We start from the raw sequence: 21,805 nt of genomic DNA, 5'->3' as shown, positions 1-21,805 counted from the left end.
TTTTCTAACTACTAAGGTCAAAAATCACAACTCCTACAAAATAAAATATACATGGTTATTCGCGGTGATGGTATTTTAGAAGAATCTAGAGAACAACTCAATATTTTTTTGTTAAAATTTGAACTAAAAACTCTATTTCCAAAATATTATATAAACAAAAGTGATCTTTAGCCTTTGCTAGAGAAAAAGTGTTTCGTCTGTAATAAGATTCTTCAGTTACGTGTACTAAAACAATACTTTTTGAACAACTTTGCACCTAAATATTCAACAAAAAAAAATTGAGAAATAATAAAAAAAGAACAAATCTTTAAAGAAAATTAACTAGTAACTGTTTGTTGTTAATCTTTAATGCAACAGTATAACATGTTTTTTTTTATTTGAAATGTATAAACAGTTTTATTTATTACTCTTGTTATTAATTTTGGTAAAAAAAATTAGGCGCCGGTGGCGTACTTATTTTCAAAAAATAATATAATACAATACAATAAAAAAATTATAAAATTGAAATGTCTCTTACTACGTCATAGCAGACCGTGTCCGGCTCATTATAACTTTATATTACTTACGTGGAAGTCTAAAGTCAGGAAGCAAATTGCTCATTCCTCAGATATCATTCTTTCTCGTAAAATAGTATATTTCATTACCAGTTTTTCAAATTACAGACGTGAAGTTATTTCTGAACGAAACCCTGCGCCAGCCCCAAACTAGCACAAACATTCACGAAAATTCGTTAATAACATACGTCAAATTTCCACCTCGCTTAGTACACGTAATATGAAAGGAACGACAATTACTACGTCACTGCCACTAGCACCGGTACGGACTTTACATGATATTGACAAGCAAATCATATTTGCCAGTGTACATACCTAATAACTGCGGTATCCATCCTAAAAACATCCAAGTGGGTACATCTACAGTTTCACTTTTGAATAGATTGCACAGTTCTGTATGTAGTGAATCTAACAACAAAATACACGGAAACAGTTGTTTAGCCTCCTTAGAACCCAATTTCATGGCTCTTAAAACGCAAAGCAGGAAATCCTCCTGCCGTTCTGGACGGTACTGAGCAAAATAAGCTAGTTTTACTAGAGCTTTTGTACGCTCTTTTATGACAGTCTGCGACCTAAAATATTAGAAATAAGTTTATCTAATGTTTGATTTTCAGTTGAGGAAAACCTACGTGCTGGTAGTTGGGGTCTTAAAAGCTTCAGATTTTAAAGCTTCATACGACATTTCCGCGGGTGAGTATGATTCATTCCCAAATATTTCCGACAAATCGGATTCATGAGAGGGGTAAAGTTCAGGATTTTCGCTTAAAATTATTGTTACTTTCTCGCTTACATCCATAATTTTCAGCAAAGATATTAAGGATGTGTCGTTTCTGCTGGAACCAACCACTTCCCCTAGAAATTGGTTATTAATTTTAGTTTAAACTGGTTAGTGTAGTCGTACTGAACAGTTTTATCCCTTCTAGATACTTGTTAAGTTTCAGAGCAGGGTCAGTTTTCACTAGATTAGCAAACAAGTTTGCCAAATTTCCGTAAATCAAAGTTAAACTGGGATGCTTCATACTTGCGTAAGGCCTAAAATAGCAAATAAGCCACACATATACAAATAATACTACACTACAGACTTGTAATATTTCCTAGTCATGTAATAGTTGTTTTCTTCAACAGCCAAATTCATAAAGGAAATATCTAATAATATTTCAGTTTTTCGTAATTCCTTGACAATTCCAATTTGATCTTTCAACTTGTCTATGAGGAGTTTAATGAAAAGCTTTCTATATAAAAGTCTAGCTTCACTTAAAGTAATTGAAGGTAAAAATTCGCTTTGTGTTGCTCTCCAATATTCCTGCAGGGGGGACAGGAGGGGTTCTAAACGTGAAACATCTGCTATAGACTTTTCGACGGATAAAAACCGATCAATTTCGATCATCGTTCGTAAATTTAGTAATTGATTGTACCTAAAAAATTCAGCATGCAAAGTAAATTTACCTGAAAAATGCACGTCTAAAGTTACCTTAAATTTCCAAACATTGGATTGATTAAATGCCAATCTTCTAAAAAGCTTTCCAAGCCGCTTTTAAGGTACTGCTTGGCTTGATTATTGTCTTTGTGTATCAACCATAAAATGCACAATTCTTCAGAAAAGTTATTTTTTAAATATTCGGCTTGTTCGTTATTACCTAAATTAGAACGCGTTAAAAATAAAGAAAAACCGTTAAACAGCTAAACTCACTTAAAGAATTGTTGATATCAATAAGAAACTGCTCAGATTTATTTCCAGAAAATAGTACATTTCTAACTTGAGCGTTAATGTACCAAGGTAAAATTTTCTGCTGAAGCCAGCCATTATTCCATAAACCATCCCAGGTTTTTCTCTCGCTTTCAGAAACAAGACTTTCCACCACTTTAGGGACTTTCTCCCATTCCCCTATGTGTTACTGTGTTAGTACTAGTAAAGTTTTGTATTAAAAACTGTTACCTAAATGTGCCAAGCACTTAAAGTAAGATTCGTAATAGAAATCCTGTCTCTCTATAGACAAATCCGATTTAATTACGTGTTCATATTTTTCTTGAGCTTCTCGCCATCGTTTCTCTCCCTCGAGCTTGATGGCAATATGAACGTCTTCTTTACAATTTGATTTTTTAATAAAAATAGTCCTGACCTAAAAGGTAGTCTGATAAAATTAACAAGGTAATTCAGAAGGGGTGATAAAAACGGTTGATATGGTCTCTTGTATTGATAAGCCTGTTCTTAAACATCGTAACTCAGCTTTGTGAAAATAGAAGGTTTTAGATGTCATGTGGTTTTAAGGGCTAAAGAGGATGCTAATTTCGTCAATATTTGGGATTCTTTTGGATACCGAAAGCCTTCAACATATACAGTAAGGATACAAAAGTTGGAATAAATTCATTTAAAAAAAATCATGTTGGAATAGAAAAAAAAAAATTTTAATGTCTTTTAACACATCTAATTTTTGATTAAGTTTATATATTTTATTTTTTAATTGCTTTACTATTGATTTACTTACTTGCTTAGCTTCAATTAGTTTCACCCTGTATAAATAACATTAAATCCACTATTTCCATCTGCTAATAAACTTCCTTACAAATAGATTAGACAAATGAAACTAGTTACAAATGAATTCAACCTACAAACGGGCTTTATTCGACCATAAAGCAGCTTATTTGAAAGGTTTTTTATTAAAGGAGTTGCATTTAAAAAAAACATAATTTCAATGTATTTATGACTGGCGGCAAAAATATTGCAATTCTTAATTGTGTGGGTTCTATTTATTTGTCAAGGTGTTCTATTTAAAATAACAAAGTTGCTACTACTTTTGCGGCAACGTGGCAATGATGAAACTATTTTAGATCGATAGAGCATACTCATTACCTAAACAGGCAAATATTTAAAAATATCGTACGTCCAGATCTGTATAAACGTCTAAGGTATCTACCATCCCAGTGATGGACATAAAGATAATATAAACTAATATGATGCCTATGGGCAAACAAAATGAAAAACGGTTTGCGACATTAAAAGATTTACTACCTAATATAAACCCGCCCAAAATAATGTATTTTATGAATGACTTGTTGGTACTAAAGAAATTGAACTAAAATGTGACGCAGATGTTTTTTTTTTCGCAAAAAAGTTTACCCACATTAAATCAGCATAAAAGTTGGCAATCAACCAGTTAAACTGCAAAATACGGGGAAAACTAACTTCAGAATAAAGTTACAAACAAGATAAGTATACCTAGTAATTAATACAATAAATAAGCCGCACTTACCAAATCCCATTCATGTAGTTCCCGATATAACTCGGCTAATTTAAGCCAATAGCATATTTCCAAACTGTCGGAACAGTTGCCTCTTTTTGAAGAACTAGGACTATCTTCAACATCCATTAGATACTCTTCGATTAAAAGTGCACCTAAGTACATACAATATTATAGCTAAAACCACACCAAATACCTGAAATCAATGTTAAAAACTCACCTACTGACACAAGACCGCTTTGCTGCGAAACATGAGCTATAAGACTGGAATCCACTCTAAAGTCCGCTTTACTTTTCATTAAAATATCAATCATAGTGGAAAACACATTGGCATTATACTGTATAGATGACTTGAAAATATGTTCGATACTTTGCAAAATACTTTTGTCAAAACATGCATTCCCTTTTAGTTTGTCCTTCACGGTCTTGTATACTATTGTGATAAAGATTTTTGCCAACTCGCTGTCATGCTGCATTGAAACATTCTTAAGTAAAGTTGCACTAAAGTTGTTTCAAATACTGACCATAACCAACATTTGCATCGACTTTACTAAAGAACCTAAAGTGATTTGAATGTCTGGAATATCTCCTTTTCGGTAGTTTCGATATATGGTAACTTTCTTTTCTCTTTCCTTAGCAGCGTCGTACCTTTAAAATTACCAATTAACTAACAATAATTTTTAAATTGTTAAAGTATGAAACCTTTTAACGATTTTTCCAATCTTTTCAGCTACAGCCAAATGGGCGTAACCCTTAGATATTTTGGTTTTATCCTTTAAAAACCTCCGTTTATTTAGTCGGTATTGTTCGGACAGTTGAATTTCATTGGGATTCAAAAAACTTGACCGCTGGTTAACCTCTCTAGCCTGTTATTATTGTACCGTATTAAAAGTAAATCAAAAAGCATTACATGCTCACCCCCATTAGACTACTCTCAAGGCTAGTAATTTGTAAAATGTGCCTCTCCCGAACACTTTGTTGAGTAGGAGCAAACGAAAAATTGTCCTGAGTGGCACGAAGTTCACCTAAACTAAGTGCAGGTATACCATCATCATTTTCAGTGTAAGACCGTAAAGTTTCTGCAAACATTGGCACTACCGAAGGATGCTGCAACCTAAACCAATATATTACAAAAAATATGCATACACATTAACAGACATTTTTACCTCCAGTTGGCATGCAGTTTGTATTCTTCAAAATTACAATCTTCTAAAGGGTGCTCGAAAAGCTCTTTAGCGCAATCGTCTGGTCTCATGGATTCCATAAGAAAATACGAAACATATCCTAAAGTTTTTTATATTTAAATACTAATATGTTAGTTTAGTTTATTATTTTACCTAAAAAGTGCTCCTCCGTTTTGGCTACATAAAAGTTCGATAATAAATATGTGAATTTCAACGATATATCCGTTGGAATTATAGGGTTTTCAGACCAAAAGCTTCTCACTTTCTCTCTTAAATCAATATCAGTGTCCGTAAGGCCAATAATTAACACCTAGAAAATAATTAATAAATTAATTTACGCTTCCTTATCTAAAGTTATGACGTTAAAAATATTAAAACAAAACAAAAAACCAAAAGTTTTGTGTGAGGTCAGAGTAGATTCTAACCAAATCCCGGAAGTGAGCTGGTTTTACAGGGATTTACATTGTTGTCTCTTGTATTTCAGTTTTTTAAATTTGAATGCACTTTGAATGGTTTTAGTTGCTTAGCAAGTAAACTATGAAAATGAGTTGCTCAGAAAAAACTGCGTTTTGCTAAATGGTAACAAAATAATAATAAGTATAAGCATAAAAACACAAAGTTAAAGGACTACTTCTTTTCAAAATAATAATGCATAATAAACTTTTGCTAGAAGTAATAAGAAACTAGAACCATCCTTCTAAAGTTAAAGGTTGGTAACCACCGAAAAGTTTTATAGTGCTCTAGTTCCATGACACTTTTGTGACTATAAGTTGTACTATATCTCTCTTGTCATGCGAAAATGGAAAAAAAAATCATAGAAATCATGGTGACTCTTGTTTATCCCGAGTTTATCCATGATTCAAAAAAAATTGGAAATTCTTAAACTGAAATTTATAAACTACAAAATTACTAACCAAAACAATGTAAATTTAATACAACTTTTCATGACGAAATTGATCAGTAATGTAGTATGGTAGAGTTTTAGTCAATAACTCTTTTATAATTAATAAGAGACATAATTTAAGTTTTTTGTGTGCAAAATCGAACAATGAGAACAATTTTGAAGTGCAATAGATCCTACTACAACAACGCTAAATGTTCTGAAAATATTATCGGTCAAACAAAAAAATTGGGTTTAGCCTTCATGTGTTTACATTTAAACTGAGAAACAATCTGTTGCCTTCGTATACTTGTGACAGAATTAAGGTTTAAAATTATTTACAAAAAAGGTTATTTTTAATGATAAAAATTTGTCTTTCAAAAGCGCCATCAGTAGATGAAAGGAAACCTTTTTAAACACTCATTTATAGTGCATCTGATAGGAAAAAAACTGCTCTTTTCAATGTTGCCAAATTCAGTCGTCATCATCCCGCTTCTCGCGTCCACTGCTCCTTCACGGGGTCTTCATTTCCTCATCGTTGAGTCTTGCTACATGTCCTGCAAATCTCCATTTTAGCTTTGCAATTTTCTCTATGATGTACTCTATCCCCGTTCATCTTCGGATTTCCGTGTTCTTTACGTGGTCCATGAGCTTAATTCCTAACATTGATCTTTCCATTTTCTTCCTGCTTCCTCTGTCCTTAGCTTATTTATGTTGTTTTTAGTGAGCGTTAGCGTTTCGCATCCGTATGTTACAGCTGGAAGCACACATTCATTGTATACCTATCTCTTAAGGCTCATAGAGATTTCGCGATTAAATACATTCTTCAATTTTCAATATGCAGCATCAAACCCATTCGTCTTTGTATCTCTGGTGTCTGGTCTCTAGTGATTTTCACTTCGTGATCAAAGGTAACGATATTGTGTAACATCAGCTATGATATTGTTTTCTAATTTTATTGTTCCACCGATGACTAAGTTTGTTATTACTTTTGATTTACTTTGGTTTTTCTGTAATCGCATTTCTTTGGTTACTTGTGCAAGTTCATTAACGTTTACTTTGGCTTTCTGTAGGCCGTCAGCAATGTGAACAATATCGTAGGCAAATCGAAGGTTTGCTGAGCATTTTTCCGTCGATGTTTATCCCTGTTTTGCACCACCACTAACTAAATCACCCACACATACACACACACAAAGCCATCCATGAATAAAAAAGATTTCAAACTTTCATTAAAAAAATACAATATGATTCAATAAACTGTATGTAAAAACGGTTTTTATTATCATGATCAACATCTTATACATACCTCTTTACCCAAGCTTTTTAAATCCTCATCTAAGACATCTCTTTCCAAGACAGTAATCATTATATCATACATTCTCGCTCGGCAAAATGTATTAGGATTTGAAAGATTTTTACTAACACTTTTTATGATGCTTTTAAACGATGGCTCCTGTTTCAAAACTGCAACAGTCTGAAAAAATATTACATTACCAAAAAACACTGCCCAGAGTGGCAAGTCACATCACCTTCAAAATAATATCCAAAGTAATTAACTGCACTTCCGGATTTTGATTTTCAAGAAATTTAGGCCAGTCCTCGATCTTAAAATCGCCAATACCTCCTAAAATGTCTGCCCTTTTGCATATGATTTTCAGAAAAACTATTTTTAAGTTTATGTCCGACTTGTGTAAACGATAAATAATCTTCATTACATCTTCATCGTCCACTAGGTCGGGATAATGAATCGCTACTCCTAAAAATAACGTTTTATACGTAAAATATGTCCGTAACCATTTTGGTACGTGCCAACCTTCCATAGTTGCAGCATATTTGTTGATTTCATTCAGATAACTCCGAATAACAGTTCGAAGTTGCAAGACAAAAGATGTTTCTAGCATTTCATGAAACTTTAAGCACTTTAGCATTAGCCCTAACGTTTCAGCACAAATCTTATAAATAGAAGAAACTGTGCTGCCTAAAATGCTAATCAGTTTCTTCCAAAAGGTTTCAACTTGGCTGGTTTCGCAAGGCAGCAAGTTGTTAGCCTAATAAAGAAATTTTCAAATCATAAAGTTACAGGTGATTCACTTCTTACCAAAAAAATGGCTGTTACATGGATGCCAACTTCAATTTGTCGATTTCCTCGGTCGCAGTTAAGCTTCTCATCAATAGTGTTGAATGGTACAGTAATAAATTTGTTCCAATTTTCCACGATAGGTTTAATTAAATCCAAGTTATACTTGAAAAAATCATTACGGTCATTGGTAAGCACTTTGATTACATGATCTAAAAAGTTAGATGCCAAAATCGCCTGGCTTTCGTTCGGTTTAACTTCATAACTCCAAAGGGACACTATGACTGTCTAAAATATCAATGTAATATTTCGGTCAGCAGCAGTAACACTATTTTTTACGCACCACATCACTAACAAAATAGTTGAGATCATTCCCGGCGATTTTGCCGCTCAAGAATTGAAGAAGCGGCTCCAAGAAATACTGGGCAAAGTTCCTAAAAATCTCTTTCATATTGTCTATTACTTTCACCCAAAACATTTTTATGTTTTTGTGAGTGTTTGGATTCAGGAGTAAAGCTGAAATTCCTAGAATAAAAATAAACGTGTATAAAATGTAGGTACCTATGTATTTTTGTTCATTAAAAGCAGACAGAGAGACAAAAAATTAAATAACACACGCCTAAGAGACTGTCATATCATGCTCAGAGTACTTGGCAGAGCAAAATGAATCACTTAAAACCTCTATTGAAAAAAATTTAGAAACTTGCATTTTTTGCTCTCTTATGTAAAAATTACTGCTCATTTTGACACTAATTAGTTGCTTTTTTTGGGGAAGATATAATTTGATGAAAATAAATTATCTAATTTGAGAAATTTGGATTTCCAGATAAAAGTGGCTCTCGAATTTTTGGACAAAACGGAATATTCGTGAAGTTAATTTGACATACTGTTAATTTGGAAGTATAAAGCAGGCATTAGCCTTTCTTGCACTGCCTCCAGGTGTAAACGTCCTGATGCTCCTGTTAACGTACAAAGATGTCGAAAATACGATCTCGCCCCCCCTTAGGCTGCCGCAACTTTACATGCTTTGAATGTAAAAACCATGACAAATAAAAGAAGAAGCTTTTACCATTATTACGTCATCCTATTTTTATATAATTTTCCACATAATAATTTTATAACTTACCACGCATCCAATTAGGAAATTCAACCATTTCTTCAGGATCTTCAGGAAGTTGACAAATGCGAGCAGAAAAAATATGTTTAATTACACCACAAACAGTTCCCATTAACTCGTGATTATTGATTTCACTACTTTCTAAGTAAACTTCTCCCTGAAACCATTTTCAGTTCACCAAAACCTACCTCATCAGCACATATCAAATTACCTGTAAAACTCTTGTTCCTAAATGGTTTTCAGCATTTTCATCTTGGACATTATCCTTTTCAATTTTACCGTGAGTTCTCACCACGCTGTTAGTAAAATCAAATTTCGTAACGTCTTCACTGAGTGAACTATGAAAAAGTCGCTGTGACTCGATGTAACTGAAATACGATGCTATTTAGATGATAGATGTTTTCCTAATCAAGTTTATACCGAATAGATTTGCTTTGTTTATGTATCGTTTGCTCTCTCAATTCATCCCTGATGTTTATCAGAACTTTTCTCCGTTGTGGGTAACTGTCAAAATGTACAGGAAACTTGTAGGTAATCGAGGTGTCGATCAAGGCATTCCACAAAATATCTTCGTTATTTTCTTCACGAAGAAACAACTTGTCATACAGCTTTTCCGTTTTTTTGGAATTACAAATAATTGACGTTAAAGCCTTATAAGCAGCGCACTTGTATATTCTCAATTGTTCCTTGTCCTCTAATATTTTTATTTTTTTTTTTAGTTAATAACCCTTACAACAAAGTAAGCGTATTACCTGTGGAGTTACTGTCTCTAAAAGCATCTAAAGCTATTTTAAGCAGCTGTGCCAACAGCTTTGGATTCCCAGACGCTTCAGTAATGCTACAGTAAGCTCTGTCCTCGGAACCTATCGGGACTCGCAAAATCAGTACTTCGAGCAAAAAGAAGTATACAAGGCCATTCCCATAATTCTTTGGCGATACAGTCATTTTGTTGATTATATCTTTAATATTTTCTTCATAAAAATTTTCAAAAATACTATGAGCACAATGTCTGAACAGATAAGGTAGCACGTTATCCACCAAGTTCTTTTTCTGTAAGAAACTTCTCGATTCATCTAGCGCTATTTGGTAAACGGTATGTAAAATAAGAGCCTGTTTTTCTTCCGAGTTGTTGGTTATGAACGGTGGAAGAAATTCAGCTAAATCTATTGGTGCCGAATTTATATACAGTTCAAGTAAGAATTTAAATATGGCCTGACTTTTAATCATCGGTAAAGCGGTGAACAGTTTGTGTAATACTGTCAAGTCGGTGTTGTTCAAAATAAGAGGCTCAACTTGTAATTTTAGTTTATCTAACGCCTCACTGAAAGAAGTAAAACCCATATTAATTTAAGAAATACTATCTAAAATTATTTAAAATTTAATTCAAGAAGTGAGTAAGTACTTTGTTATTTTAGCAATAAATGAATTTTGATTTGTTCGTAAATTTTAATTAAAAAGTTGTATTTTCCTACTGTTCTATATCTGAACTTACGACTTATCCAATTAAAATACCATTGTGTGGGGATATGTTTAAGTATCATATAGTGCATTCTAAAACTAGCCAAATAAAGAATGTCGGACAAAAAATAGTGTAGTTAAGATGTATTTTTTATGAAACATTCTGCATATTAAGTAAAATGAAAAAAGTTTTGGCATTCAAACACATTTTTGTTATTTGATGACCCTTAAGTGTCAAGAAAATACGGAAATTATTGACGTTTACGTCACACCGGACAGGTGGAGGTACAGGTTGTTCCAAAAGTAAGAAAAGTGTCAAAGTTGTATTTTTAAATAAAATATCTAATATATTACTTTATTTTCAGAATCTACGTTGAAAAGAAATAGCGATATATGATATGAGTGTTTATATCATAAACCGCTATTTCTCATTCTCGTTGCATTATTAAATTTTTTATTAAAAAATTATTTCAACTTTTTAGTACTAAAAATAACAAATTTGTAACAATAATTGTTTGTAGACTTACCTCAAATTATCAACATCGTCTTCATAAACAACAGCAGCCAATACATTAAAAACATTGAGTAAAAAATTAAGCCCATTATGCTGAGTTAATAAGACAACATCTCTACAAATCAGACTAACTAGCCATTTTTGCACGTCTTTAGTGTAACTTATATATTTGCCGAATAACTTCTCTAGTTGAAGAACAAAATCCAAACCTATAAAGTTACAGTAATGCAAAACTAGACAAAAAATTAATAATATATTACCGAAATCAATGTTGTTGTCTTCAAAATACATTTCAAATAGAAACCACTTATCCAGAATATTTTCGGCTACACGATTGAAACTGTTTTTAAACTCTTCCTTATGGTTTTCCAAATATTTCAGAACGCAGTTGGTCATTGTAAAAACTAATCCGACGTCTTCAGAACTTTTTAGGAACTTATAAAACTCGTTTAAAAGAAATTTCACTATTGGATCAGAAAACTTCAAAAGCAAGTAAGACCCAAAAGTAATTTCTTTGTCGTTATCAGCAAATTCCTGACAAGTCACCAAAGTGTTTTTATATAAATAGGTCAACAAAGAATCGAATTCCTTCGTATTTTCTAAAGCAAATTTTAAAACATTTGCGCAATATTCAGAAGTGAGTTCAGAGAGTCTCCACAGATAGACTGTATTGTTATCAGAACTTGTCAAAAAACTGTTCATTAATTTATCTATTAAACCGACAGAAAATTGTTCAACTTTTATTAAATCATTTATATTCGATCCTTGAATTAGTAGTAAACCTGTAATTAAACTAAGTGCATCACTAGTAGAAGAAGAAAATCAAATTAACTCACCTTTAAGCAAACTGCGCTGCTTCAAACCAACATTTCTTCTCAAATCAATATTAGCATCAAAGTTCTGGTTGACATAATCTAATATCAAGTTTTTTAAGTGCTCCACGTTGTCACTTTTTAATTTTTTGGGTATGGTATTAAGTATCACCAATAGCACTTCCTCATACTCTGATGTGGTAAGTTGCTCACCAAAACACAAAGATGTAGGGTTAAATATTGAGTTAAGAATGAGCTTCCAGAAACTTGGATTCCAGAAAGACTTGCTCCTTTTACACAATAGTTCGTCAGACAAAACTATGTTAGCAAGTTTTAAAATTGTCAAACTGCATGATGATTTGAGGTGTTGAAACTGTTCTTTATGTTCGGCGGTGTACGGTGAAACCGGTTGAACTAATTCAATTAAACGTAGACCTAAAAAGAAATAAAAATGCTAATATTTTGGGTGGTATAATTAACTTGAGAAAGCCATGTATCTTGACAATAACCCTTTTTTTATGAAAACATTTTTGAAATATAATAATAGCCAGAATCAAACGGGAAATAAAATAACGTGAAAGAAATATTTACGAGGATGTAATGAATAAGAGGAAAATGTTTATTGGATAATTCCGCAAAAAAAGTGAAGCAGAAAGGAACAAGGATGATAACCCGGCGACACGTGTTTCTGCGTGTTGGTTTCATCAGGCATGCAACTCCATCTGTATGAAAGAAGGATCAAAAACCGACATACATATGGTGAAACATATACGGCTGTAACTTGGAAAAGCAATTGCACTTTTCACTAGCAATATACTTACCAATTTTTTTAAAAACTGTCAATCATTTAATCGAGGATCACAAACCACAAAATATTTCTTAAAAACGCTAAACAGATCTAAATTGACACCATATGTTCGTCTTTTATCTAAAGTAAAAAGAGTAAAGTGTTTTTAGAGTAAAATTATTTTAATGCATTTTTGAAATGGAACATGATACAAATTTTTGATTTATGTATCTATTAGAGTTCGCAAAATATCTCTTAAGTTAGTGTATACGAGGTGATTTATAAGATATTTTGAAATATCTCAATAACCTTTCAAAACATACGAAAATAAAAAGTTCAGTGAGCAATAAAAGCCAAGTTATTCAATCATTACACTTACCTTCCTCTATCGAAATATCCTGAACATTATCCATGAAGTACTTAAGAGACAGTAAATTATTATCTTGAAAGTCAAACGGGCACAATGAGTTCCTTAGTACAAAAACCAACCCATCTAGCAGACAAAGAAGGGATTGAAGCCACTTAATCAAAGATGAACAGGCACTCTTTTTATCGAGGTCGTTTAACGTTGGAGTTTTTACCAGAAATTCTAAGTACAAAGTAATTAAATCTGGCTTGTAATTCATTACAAAAGTTGACAAAGATTCTGAAGATCCACTGATAGGTTGTAAATTAATAAATAATTCCATGGCTACAGTGCTAAAATAAAAGCTAAGATAAAAATTAGCCCTTTAACCCCAATAATGATTAAGTTACCGGCAATATTTGCTACGGCTAGCGGTCTTAATAAGCAGCCACTTGGAGACTCCATTTAAATTTCCTTCTGGAATGTCAGAAGGAACTCTTCTTGATTCATCAGAATCCTTGAAAATAATCCGTTTTTCAATAAATATCCGCTTTAAATGCTTCACCGCATTTGTTATTTGCACTACTACGTTATCCACCTGAAAGTTTATTTATATGTATATTTTACTGCACTAAAACCTTCAGTATATCCATACTTCTTCGTTAGATGATTCCAGAAAATCTAGACTCGAAACAAAAATATGCAAAATTTCCATGGCAAAAATGCTAATCAAAGCCTGCTCCTCTCTGATTTCTTTATAAATGTTGTTAAAAATAAGAGCGGCTCCCAATTTTTTCATTAAGTCAGGATGTTCGCTAAAGAATCTCATTTTCTTCACCAAAACTTTTATATTTTTTGGAGAATCGGCTAGCTCCGTATCGGAGCTTTGTTTTATAGTCCACTTCACAAACTCATTAAGGCATTTCCCAGAAAAATCTCTTAACGACGAATTGGTATGATGTGTTATACCATCCTAAAAGATACAATGTAAAATTATCAGTACTTTTGAGAACATAAAAGCAACCATTAAAACTTCAATTATCACAGCCAAGTGAGGCTTTTCCCGTTGTATTCTAGAGGTGTACCAATGAATCATTTGAACGAACAGAGGTCTAAAAATATCTCGAACGGTCTGGTCTATATCGCAAGCAAGCTGCAGTAAAGGCATAGCAATATGCCTCAGTAAATCTTCCAAATCTGACAGTCCTGAATGAGTCATTTGCTTTGCTTTAAAGTGCAAATGATTAGTGAAAAGTTTAATTTAAAACAAAAATTTGTGTACTTTGACCCAAAAATACCGCTACAAAAGCATGAAACAGCTCGCACGCCATAATTCTAGTCTTTTTATCACTGGAATATAAGGCAAGCTCCATCACTCTCACCATAAACGGTTCTAAATAAACTTCCAGAGCCATATCGTTATAAGGTAAGGTAACTTTCAAATGGAGGTTGTTGCTAGTAACTCTGCTCACCAAAAATATTTCAGTTTATAACACATAGAAATATCAACAAAAATACCTACTTTCTCACAAAATTATTATCAGGAGACACAAATGCCTGACAAACCTTACTGTTTTGGCTGCCCACAAAATGCAAAACACGTTTCTGAAATTGGACTAGTTCAGGTTCCAACTCCACTAAGATCGTACGCTTTTTGAGCATTTGTGCTGTTTTTCGCTTTTTTTCAACACTCGTAGTTTGTGAAAAACCTCCTAAAACATTGAATATAGTAATCAATGCATGTTGTTACGAATGGAATTTTGTATTATTAAAAATATAGATGTATTAAAGTACAGCAGACTTAATCAACATCATGTCACCCCAAATTTCTGCATCTCTCAGGGTTGTAAATAAGTTAAAATTCACTTTAAATTATTAAAACCGCGACTGCCAAACCATCCAAAAAGAGCTTCCCTCATCGTCTAAAGAAATATAAGCATGATTTAGTTATTTTATTCTGATTTTCTAATAGGGCCATTCCACACTTTTTTCATTTAGTTAAATTGACTAATTACATATGAAAAACGGTTCTGCAATGTTTTTTCTATTTGTGACAAGGTTTAAGACACTTGTAAAGCTGTCTGACAATTTTTAGAAAGTTTTCGAAAATTGGGGGGAAAGTCATGCTCAAAAATACTCGGACACCCCTTTATATCTGGGATTCAGTAAAGCGACTCAATTTATGATTAATTTACTTAAAAAATCTACAACATTTTTAAATACAGAGAATTTTGTCTCGTCAAAAAAAGATAAAGATAGAGCTTTTTACAAATCTTTCTTCACCCATTTTGGGGACACTTTATGCAGTTGCAAACTTTTTTTATTAAAACGATATATTCAAAACATTACAAAAATAATTCAAGTATAAAACGTAGGTTACAATGTATGCAAAACAACAAATAATTACTAAATAATTTTGTTTTTGTGGTTGTGCTATCGGCACGTTTCCAAACGATCTATGGGCTAAAACTTTAAATCAAAAATCGATTTGTTGGAAAACCCCTATTTCACAAAGCAACCATTTTCTTATTTATTTTTAGTTATTAAATTATAGTTTTCTACCAAGTGGTGTGATTCTACCTTTGAAACAAAACCTCGGTAAAGGCGTTTCGTTTATTAAAGTAATATGTAGGTACATCTCGTTTAACTTGAAAAAGATTCACAATTTAAACGTGACAATTCCACTCATGTACAAAAAATGCCATATATACGTCATCAAAACACGGTTTGCTATCGGCTAATAAGGAAGGAAGAGAGTTTGCTAGCGGATAAAAAAATCGGATAAATTTTGCTGTTGATTTCATCGTTTCCACGGATTTTCACTACACTTCTATTGTTGCAATGTCTCACCTTGAGATTTTTGCTGGCACTGTCAATTTTGATGTTTGTTCGTTTTGTTTTGGTTATGGCTCGCTTCGGATAGAATTCTACTGCATAAAATCAAAAGAACCAGAAAAATGTATTTCTGCACAAGGCAGTCGCAGTCTTATTATATTATTAATTATATTCATGGAATTGTCTTATCAAATACCATTCGAGCTCAGATTTTGAACAGGATAATTTTTCCGCTTGTCTTCTCATACTTTCTTTATGGTACAAAACTCGACCTATTTGGCAAAATCACTCGAGCTGCGCTCTCGTGATTTAGTTACAACAGGTCTCGTGCTGTTACACCAAAAAGAAAGTGTTCTAAGACAAGCACAAAAATTATCCGGCTAAATCTGAGCCCTTGTGGTATTGCCCCCGACAATAAAGGCACGAAAATTATCAAAGTTATCCATTACAGGAAAACGTTCTGCCAACAAACTCAATGGTAATGCATTATTGAGTTTTCGTGAACAAAAACTCTTTAATTTACAATTGCACGCCCCTACTTAAAGATAATTCTTCACTAACAAACTTACCTAAAGATTTGCTTCTTAAATAGCTGTCTAAACATGGAATAACCTGTAAGAGAAACTCCTCAAATGCAACTTTGTCATCCATATGTTGCTGCCATTTTTCTAAAGTACTTAATCCAATATTAGCCAAAGCGATATAACTCCGACCCAAGTGAAAAACAGTTATAAATATTCCTACAATAGTTAACATTACTTTTGCAAAAACTTTTTAATTTCAGGTATAAGTACCAGAACATTGTGGTAGAAGGGGTTCCACAATAACTAAAGGACTCTCTAGAAGTACATACAAACAGGATATTAGCAGCTCATCTTTAAATTGCTTCATTTTATGCAGCAAAAATATAAGAAACTTTGAAAATGTTTCCTTGCAGTTAACGACATCTTGGTTTAACGTCAAGTTTCCTATTAAAGTATATGTTGTTTCAATAATGTGGACTACAAAAAATCAGTCAAACCTTGATCGAATAGTTTCAAGTTGTTTGCAATCTTCAATGCAAACGACAGGAGCTTGTAAAATCCGCTAACCAGAGGATACTTCAAGCATTTTGCTACCAAATGATTGGTAATTCTGCAAATACAGTGTTTAAACATCTCTGGATCAATTATAGTAAGAATCTCCTGATAAAAATCAGTGACGTTTAAAAATATGTTAAAATCGTCAGGATGCTCAACTTGGTAAGCGGTCTCTAAATCTGTTTCGACCACTTCTTCTTTCATTTTCAAGTTCACATTTAACTTATTGATCAAAATCATTAGTGTTTTGACCAGCTCGTTAACTAGTTTTGTAAAAATAAACTGTCGATCCTCTAAATAAATTGCCAGTTTATCGTACGACCGATTGGTAACTAATTTCAGCAGACTTCTCCAAAATGGAAAGTAATTTTTTACGGTAACAATTTTCTCATAATCCTCAACTAGATCAGCATCTGAAATGTGCCCGTGAGAACACGACCAAACCACACCTAAAATCTTTCAGATTAATCGAGTTACTCGCTTATAAGTAAAATATAACAACCTAAATAAACAATATTTTCTACAAAACTATCAAAATGCTTTGTTTCCTTCAGATAATACAGAGTGGTTACCACTGCATCAATCACAATTGAATGATGAAGGGGTTTCAGCTTGTCAAACGTTTTGATCATGTTGATTACGACACGTTGAAGACAGTACACTTCTGAATGAGTAAAATTTTGATACCTGCAATAGAAAATATTTTTTATCATATTTTTATTATTGTATAGAAAGGCTGTCGCTGTGTAACAAATTCAAGTATGTAACAAGATTGCTACTTAACGTTTTTGACAAACATGCGCTAAAAAAAAAACAGCTATAAATATAAACCTTACATCACCGACACGTTAAAACAAATAATCAAGTTAAAGAAAAAAGCGCATAGAAAATACATAAAAACTAGAAGTTTAGTAGATAGGAGCACAGAGCTATTATTTGGACTTAAAAAACTATCTAGCATTTGCAATTCAAAGTGGGAAAAAATCTTATATGGTTTATGAATTGAATAAATATAAAAGGGACTAGCAAAATACGGTCTAAGTTAAGGGACTGGAATATCCACTCTAAACCATTACATAGTGTCCAGATCATTTAAGTAATGTTAACGACATAAGTGATTTTTTTGCGAGCATTGTTCGGAGGGATGATGATAGTACTGGTATGGATACGTTAACTTATTTCAAAGAACATAAATTCTACCCCACTGGTCAATAGGAACCTCTGTCATTTAAATGATGTGTTTTCAAAGCGGGTGCAAAAACTGAAACCATCAGAAGTTTGGGTTACCAATTGGCAAATAAATGAAAAAACCTCTGCATTTCGTAATACTAACATAGCAACCAATCAAGTAAAACTCCCGTCTTAGGCCACGTTTTATGGATTCTTTACGCGAATGTAATAATTGATTTTATTTGTTTAATTTGATTTTAAAACTCATAATATTTGTCTTTTTTGTGGGGTTAGTTGCATTACTGAATTACTACTGAGAGAATTATAAAGTTCCTATAATCATTTCCTGTGCAAGATCCTTATTATTTAACGTATTAATGTTGTCCAGAATGATCATTCTAATCGCCTAATCCATAAATACTACAAAATACAGTCTAGGCTGGATACAATGTCACAAAAAAATGACTTAAGACTTCTGGACTCGCACAGTGTACAACCAAATCTACACCAAAATCAGTTCTTACCTATTTAGTAACTTACCTCATAAAACCAGCTAAACACTGAACATAATCAGGTAAAAATTCCCAATCTTCCGAATTCGGATTGGCACCATTCAAAACGTACAATTTCTCGAAGCTTTGCATCACCATTAAAAAAACATCTCTTGCATCTGCTTGACTATAATGCTCATAAAGCGCACCGGAAAAATAATTTAAACCCTGAACGCAAAGTTTTCTTTCAGAGTACGGAGCATTGGTGTTTCTCAAAATTGATTTGAACCATGCCAAGAAGTGCTACAATTCACGTGATTGTTGTTGTGAATATGATTTATAGTATACAAATGGAAGTAATTACTTTTAAGATTGGTATGGCATCATTCTGAGACATTCCTACCAATTGGTTTGCTACAGTAAGAAGAAGTGTTCTAAGGGTTTGCTCTCCAACTTTTTTGTCTTCAACTCCTTTAGCCATCCAATCCATTAACAATCTTTTATGCCACTGCTTATATTCTTTGATGATGAAAGGTCTAAATATATCCATAAAGGAAGTAAACAGCACTAAAGCAGCTAAAAAACATTTTTTTATTACCTCTAAATGTTTTCGATTTTGTTCATTGTAACCACATTAGTACACTACAGAACATTACATTACATTGATTCTACAAAAAAAATTAAGTAACTTTAATTAATGTTCCATTTTTCTTAAATTACCAAATTCAGTCAGACTTTGCTTATATCGTTATTTAATTTTCCAAAAAATGCTTAAAGCAATCATACAGTCCAACCCAAAATTAAACAGTAAAAAAGTAACTTATATGCGCGTTAAAATTACTTTGTAGAATCAAAATTAACATAGATATCTTTCAAACCTCGGTTTCCAAAACGATGGTCATTGCTAATGGTTGATAATTCTTTAACATATTTATAAAGACTATTCACAATATCTACATCGGCAGGATTATCCTTGCTTAAAGGAAAACTCTCAAAATAGTATGTTAAACCTGTACAAACACCATAAAGCACACTCTATGACAGAAAAAAAGTATTTCAACTTGACAGTATTTAAATTCTTACTAACTTACCTGTGAGCGGACTTTACACCTCATTTGTTTATCCAATTCGCCAAGAAACAATTGCCTTAACATGTTTGGATCAGACAAAAGGTATCTAAACCGCTTAGCAAAAAGTCCCAAAAGTACATATTCATGTTGCCTAACTATAATCAATGACACATTATTTATTATTAATGGATAACATATTGGATATAATTTTACCAGTATCTGAATGACTTGATTTGGATATGTGTTCAAAAACTGACTTGTATATAAATAAATAATGTTCTTGATTTTCCAAGCACTTATCAATTTTTTCAAAACTAACAATCATTACATTTACAGCTTTGGCTTTCACCTTAGCAGACCCCCTCATATTTAACAATTTTAAACATTTATCATGTACATCTACAAAAAAATATTAGTTGGACAGAGTCCAAAATGTAAGAATGGCTTACCTATAATAAACTCTTCAACTTTTTGGGAAAAATTATTAATCAAGGTATATACTATTTCCAACAGTTGTACTGAAGTATTATCAAATTTACTATTTGGGACTATGTCTTCCACAAACTGAAGTAGGCCAGTATTGTTGTTAAATATAGACAACAAATATAAATCTGAAAATAAACCCAAATATAAGCAATCACACACTACAACAATTTAACGCGTACACATATAAAAGGGGTTGGGTAAAATACTCGGTAAAATACACAACTTTTTTAAATACAAAGCAATACTTTTGTATGCTTATGCAGGGTGTTTCATTAAACATTTATCAACTTAATATTTTAACATTTCAACAGTTTTTTCCTATCCACAAAAATAAACTTGCCACAAATATAAGAATCAACCCTGTACATAGAAATCAACACTAAAATACCTAGGAACTTAATTTTTTACTTTATTGCCATGAAGTTTAATTATTTTTTGGGAGGAGATTTTTATCTAATATGAATTAATCTCCAGTACCATTCTTAAGCTGCCATTTCAAATACCATTTTTCTATATCTTCTTCAACACTTAGGGCTTGACTCTTAAATTATTCAAATTATTGGAAGTTTACTTGGTAAGCTGGAAGTTTAACAGAGCATTCCTTTTTTGGGCTTCTTGAACTTCAAAATAGGCATTCAGTTGAGCAATCAAGCTTATTGAGAGAAAATGTTTGAGACTAATCAGCAACTGGCCAAACATAATAGTTATACAGTACCAAGCCCAGTAGGTACCCTTAACTTGTAGTAATTAAAGAATTGACACTATTTTGGTGTGTGACCAAAGTTTGAGATTGTAATCATTTTTCCCATGGTAACTACAACATTTTGTACACAAATGATCTTTGGATGGAAAAGTTAAAAAAAATCATTCTTTCTACCATAAACAAACATTTTAGAGCCGTTTGTATGTAAATTATTTTACTATTTATGTAAGCTCTCCAGCAAAAGCAAATATTTATATTAAATAAGAAATAAATATTACCTACATCCTAGGAATAAGAATAATATGATATATTTAAGGCTACCTATCACAGTAACTCACAATTAAATTTAGCATTAGAGCAATATGTAGAAATGTATTAAAATTGTTATTTTTTATAAAACATAAGCAATTTTCTACACAACTACCAAATGTACTGTTTACTGTTATCCCATGTTATCTAATCTCTTGTATCCATCTATGAAACATAAATGCAATCAACTAAATGCAGTTGATCTGTGGAATTAAAAGCTACTATTCATCCTTTATGACTATTCTTTATGATGTTATATCAAGTGTATGTACTTAAAACATACTGATCTGACTCTCTGTCTGAGAATCTTGCACTCTTTAGAAGAAATCCATAAAAATAACAACATATTAGTTACCTATTAAAGAAGCATTCAGTTGTTCTTCAGTTAAATTATAATTCAAAATAGTAACAAGCCGTTGACATTCTGCAGGGCCCTTAATCTGGTCTTTCGAGTACTCCCTTAGCACTTGAAAAAAGTTCTGAGGATCTATATCCATCCTGAAGATACTTTAAAAACAGCGCAAATGCTCTGAAAAGGTGTGACAACAGTTCGCCTTTAATTCACTCCGTTTAAAATACCACTTATCACAAATAATTGATTACTATCTGTTCTTGTGATAACAGAAAATAACAAAAATACAGAAAAAATTCAAAATATTTGAAAAACAATCAAAATAACAAACTCTAAATTGTG

The 21,805-nt window shown here is 32.4% G+C and overlaps 1 protein-coding gene across 1 annotated transcript in view; it reads right to left on the bottom strand.

Moving 5' to 3' along the window:
• LOC145733208 (DNA-dependent protein kinase catalytic subunit-like) overlaps positions 1-21,783 on the bottom strand; it is a 31,127-nt gene extending 9,344 nt beyond the window's left edge. The window contains exons 1-43 of the mRNA XM_081985914.1: positions 21,467-21,783; positions 20,063-20,224; positions 19,827-20,012; positions 19,635-19,768; positions 19,422-19,578; positions 18,908-19,119; positions 18,593-18,846; positions 17,385-17,569; positions 16,825-17,331; positions 16,598-16,771; positions 16,373-16,543; positions 14,491-14,680; positions 14,251-14,432; positions 13,993-14,195; positions 13,624-13,941; positions 13,379-13,566; positions 13,002-13,321; positions 11,860-12,270; positions 11,284-11,805; positions 11,037-11,232; positions 9,804-10,372; positions 9,472-9,745; positions 9,263-9,419; positions 9,061-9,208; positions 8,278-8,459; positions 7,956-8,222; positions 7,671-7,905; positions 7,387-7,613; positions 7,164-7,331; positions 5,131-5,287; positions 4,960-5,077; positions 4,712-4,907; positions 4,496-4,659; positions 4,318-4,441; positions 4,014-4,263; positions 3,806-3,948; positions 2,491-2,674; positions 2,245-2,439; positions 2,026-2,191; positions 1,637-1,969; positions 1,456-1,586; positions 1,184-1,406; positions 870-1,126 (exon numbers count right to left, since the gene is read on the bottom strand). Of these exons, the coding sequence (XP_081842040.1) occupies positions 870-1,126; positions 1,184-1,406; positions 1,456-1,586; positions 1,637-1,969; positions 2,026-2,191; positions 2,245-2,439; positions 2,491-2,674; positions 3,806-3,948; positions 4,014-4,263; positions 4,318-4,441; positions 4,496-4,659; positions 4,712-4,907; positions 4,960-5,077; positions 5,131-5,287; positions 7,164-7,331; positions 7,387-7,613; positions 7,671-7,905; positions 7,956-8,222; positions 8,278-8,459; positions 9,061-9,208; positions 9,263-9,419; positions 9,472-9,745; positions 9,804-10,372; positions 11,037-11,232; positions 11,284-11,805; positions 11,860-12,270; positions 13,002-13,321; positions 13,379-13,566; positions 13,624-13,941; positions 13,993-14,195; positions 14,251-14,432; positions 14,491-14,680; positions 16,373-16,543; positions 16,598-16,771; positions 16,825-17,331; positions 17,385-17,569; positions 18,593-18,846; positions 18,908-19,119; positions 19,422-19,578; positions 19,635-19,768; positions 19,827-20,012; positions 20,063-20,224; positions 21,467-21,608 (9,682 nt within the window). The 5' untranslated portion in view covers positions 21,609-21,783. The remainder of the gene's footprint in view (positions 1-869; positions 1,127-1,183; positions 1,407-1,455; positions 1,587-1,636; positions 1,970-2,025; positions 2,192-2,244; positions 2,440-2,490; positions 2,675-3,805; positions 3,949-4,013; positions 4,264-4,317; positions 4,442-4,495; positions 4,660-4,711; positions 4,908-4,959; positions 5,078-5,130; positions 5,288-7,163; positions 7,332-7,386; positions 7,614-7,670; positions 7,906-7,955; positions 8,223-8,277; positions 8,460-9,060; positions 9,209-9,262; positions 9,420-9,471; positions 9,746-9,803; positions 10,373-11,036; positions 11,233-11,283; positions 11,806-11,859; positions 12,271-13,001; positions 13,322-13,378; positions 13,567-13,623; positions 13,942-13,992; positions 14,196-14,250; positions 14,433-14,490; positions 14,681-16,372; positions 16,544-16,597; positions 16,772-16,824; positions 17,332-17,384; positions 17,570-18,592; positions 18,847-18,907; positions 19,120-19,421; positions 19,579-19,634; positions 19,769-19,826; positions 20,013-20,062; positions 20,225-21,466) is intronic.
• Between the last annotated feature and the right edge of the window lie 22 nt (positions 21,784-21,805).

This window comes from Ips typographus, linkage group LG1 (assembly GCF_016097725.1).
Source record: "Ips typographus isolate SLU linkage group LG1, UJ_Ityp_2.0, whole genome shotgun sequence".
NCBI lineage: Eukaryota > Metazoa > Arthropoda > Insecta > Coleoptera > Curculionidae > Ips > Ips typographus.
The sequence above is the reverse complement of the archived record's forward strand: the minus strand, read 5'-3'. Positions and strand labels throughout refer to the sequence as shown.